This window comes from Bison bison, unplaced genomic scaffold (assembly GCF_000754665.1).
Source record: "Bison bison bison isolate TAMUID 2011002044 unplaced genomic scaffold, Bison_UMD1.0 scf7180017864194, whole genome shotgun sequence".
Lineage (NCBI taxonomy): Eukaryota > Metazoa > Chordata > Mammalia > Artiodactyla > Bovidae > Bison > Bison bison.
The window spans coordinates 1654785-1657698 of record NW_011494766.1 but is presented as its reverse complement, the minus strand read 5'-3'; the positions used below and the strand labels follow the sequence as shown (position 1 = coordinate 1657698).

The 2914-nt window shown below is 46.1% G+C and overlaps 1 protein-coding gene across 1 annotated transcript in view; it reads right to left on the bottom strand.

The window, feature by feature from the left end:
• Positions 1-2914, bottom strand: part of ITPR1 (inositol 1,4,5-trisphosphate receptor, type 1) — a 355741-nt gene that overhangs the window by 34220 nt on the left and 318607 nt on the right. The window contains exons 55-56 of the mRNA XM_010844129.1: positions 1373-1465; positions 134-273 (exon numbers count right to left, since the gene is read on the bottom strand). Of these exons, the coding sequence (XP_010842431.1) occupies positions 134-273; positions 1373-1465 (233 nt within the window). The remainder of the gene's footprint in view (positions 1-133; positions 274-1372; positions 1466-2914) is intronic.

The following is a 2914-nucleotide window of genomic DNA, read 5'->3' as shown; positions in this document are numbered from 1 at the left end:
CTCTGCGCGTCTACCCGTCACCGCTCTCGGCGCTGGCGCTGCCCCCGCGTCTGCAGTTTACGCTGGAGCCCACTGCGCTGCGCTCTCCCCGCCACCCCGCCCCCCGCTCTTCCTTCCCCTGGGGCGCAGCTACCTCTTTGGATGGCTTCCTGAGCACATCGCCCACTCCGCCCCCGCTCCGCAGCCCGTGACTCAGCACCGTGACGATGCACATCAGCAGCGTCTCGCACGTGTGCTCTTTATCTTGCTCTGTCTCTTCTGCAGGGGCCAGCTCTGCGAACATGGCAAGTCAGAGGGAATTTAGAACGTGAGCGGCAAGACAGACCAGGATTTGCAGATCAAGCTTCCTGAATGCCATCTCACCAGCGGACAGACAGGAGCCGGAGAATAAAATAAAGGAATCAAGCGTCAAAGGCTTTCTTTGTCACCACTGTGTTCACTAAACCCTGTTCATTTCTCAAGCCCAGAACTGCCCTTACCTCCATTAAATCTAAAATACTGTAAACTTTTCAGATTTTCAACTCCAGTCTCAGCGCTGAACAGACATTTCAACTTAGATAGCTGCTTATGAGTTTCACTAGTGATTCAGTGGTGAAGAATCTGCCTGCCAATGCAGGAGACATGGGTTCTATCCTTGGGTTGGTAAGATCCACTGGAGGAGGAAATGGGAAACCACTCCAGTATTCAAGCCTGGGAAGTCCATGGACAGAGGAGCCTGGTGGGCTACAGTCCATGGGGTCACAGAGTCTCACAGAAGATTCTTAGCAACTACATAACAATAACAACAGCAGCAACCTTTTACAATTGGTTCTGTGGACAAATCGTTTTACACCTTAAATTGGAGACTAGTCTTCAGGGGGTAAAATTTTTTGACTGCCTTGTTCTTTCTCCAGCTGCAGCCAGAAAGGTCTTGCTAAAACACCAGTCAAGTCATATCACTCCCCTCTCAACAACTTGGATCAACCTTTGAGTAAGCTTTAACCTGACCTGCAGACCCTTCAAAATCTGGTCCTTTGTTGACCTCTCTGGCTTCGTTTCTTCCGACTCTTCCTCCTCATGATCATTTCCCTAGTCAGGCTGTATTCTACCTCCAAGGCAGAGTCAGACATGCCTTACAGAGTAAACAACAACAATAGAATAAAACATAGCCCCAGGCACACAGTGGGCACTCGGTAAATACTGGAGCAATTAAGCCGCCATTTTATTCCCATATAGACTCCCCCCTTCATTCCCCTCCTCTCTCCCTGCCTCTCCTCCTTGCTCCTGGCCGTCTGAGCAGTGAGTCTGCTTTCATCTGCTTCCAATGTCACGTGCACCTAAGCCTTGTGGGGAGCCTGGCACTAACGTGGGGCTTAAGGCTGCAAGGTCCTACCTTCTTTGGGTGCCGGAGAGGAGCAGTTCTCCCCAGTCTCCACCCTACACACGTCAGAGTACAGGAACTCACTTGCCAAACTCTCGCTGGCTTCTGGGACAGAGAAGGCAATTTTATGATGAACAATCTGGCAGCATATGGTTAAAATGTTTGAAGTCCCAAATTCACGGCTGATTAAACAATTCTTTACATAAATAACACCCTCCAATCCTGCCTATAAATCCGAAGCAGAGATGCAATTTACACTTTCGTTGGGTGATCTGGATGGGAAAAAAGCCAGAAATGTCAATTCCTGTAAGCTTACTAGAAATATCGCACTTAAATAGCACCTCTCCAACTTTAAAGACAAACAGCTGAAACTCCCTGACAGATACTACTGAACACACAGACTCCAGCAAGATTTAGACCAAGTCTGCGTGAGAAGCAGGAATGGCATCAGATCAGTTTAGTTCAGAACCCTAAGATGGTTGGCAGTGAATGTCAACTTGGAGGCTGGGTTACATGCCAAGAATGCAGACTTTGGGAGGGAGAAAAAGGCTTGTCTGGCTTAGTCACAATTCTAGTTTGCTCCTTGGACTCAGGGCGCCTGGCTATCTGATGAAAAACCAGTAATATTTCACTTACTAGTGTCAAGTATTTTAATTGAGGGAAACGAGCACTTGGGGATCACTCAAGTGTATGATCACTGTCTCTCTCTCTCGTAATAGGAAATCTCTTCTGGTTTTGCTATAAATTAAAATCATATGAGCTCAGTGTAAAACTTGTATATTGTAAAAAGGTCCAAGAGACAGCCACTACTTGCAGTTTGGGTGTATATTCTTCCATATTTTAAAAGATATATATGAGCTTTTTAGGGGCTTCCCAGGTGGCACAGTGGTAAAGTATCTGCCTGCCAATGCAGGAGATGCAAGAGACATGGGTTCAATCCCTGGGTCGGGAAGATCCCCTGGAGAAAGAAATGGCAATCCACTCCAGTATTCTTGCCTGGCAAATCCCATGGACAGAGGAGCCTGGCAGGCTATAGTCCATGGGGTCACAGAAGAGTCGAACATGACAGCAACAGAGCACAGGTGTGAGATTTTTCATTAAAAAAAATATCTACACCGATCCTATTGTACTTATTCTTCTGCAGTTTCTCACCATATCTTGGCTACTTTTCCATGAAGGTTTATAAAGACGTACCATATCCATAGGGTTCACCACCCCATGGATGACCCGTACTCTAATGAAACACTCCCTTACATTGAGATTGCTTCCAATTTCACCCTGCAATGAACATCTGCTTCTACAGTTCTATTTTTAAAGGATAAATTGCTAGAAATAGACTTACAAAGCCAAGGGATGCCTACTCCAATACTCCCAATATACACTGGTCAAACTTTTAAGAAAACGTTGCACAAGTTTAAAATAGAAATTCAATAAATAAATTAAATGTAGCATCTGGACACTCACACTTAGCATCTGACGTATCATATCACCCTCTGAATGCAGTGAAAACTGAGTCCTGGATTCAATTCACACTCTTGAGTGTTAGGGAAATAC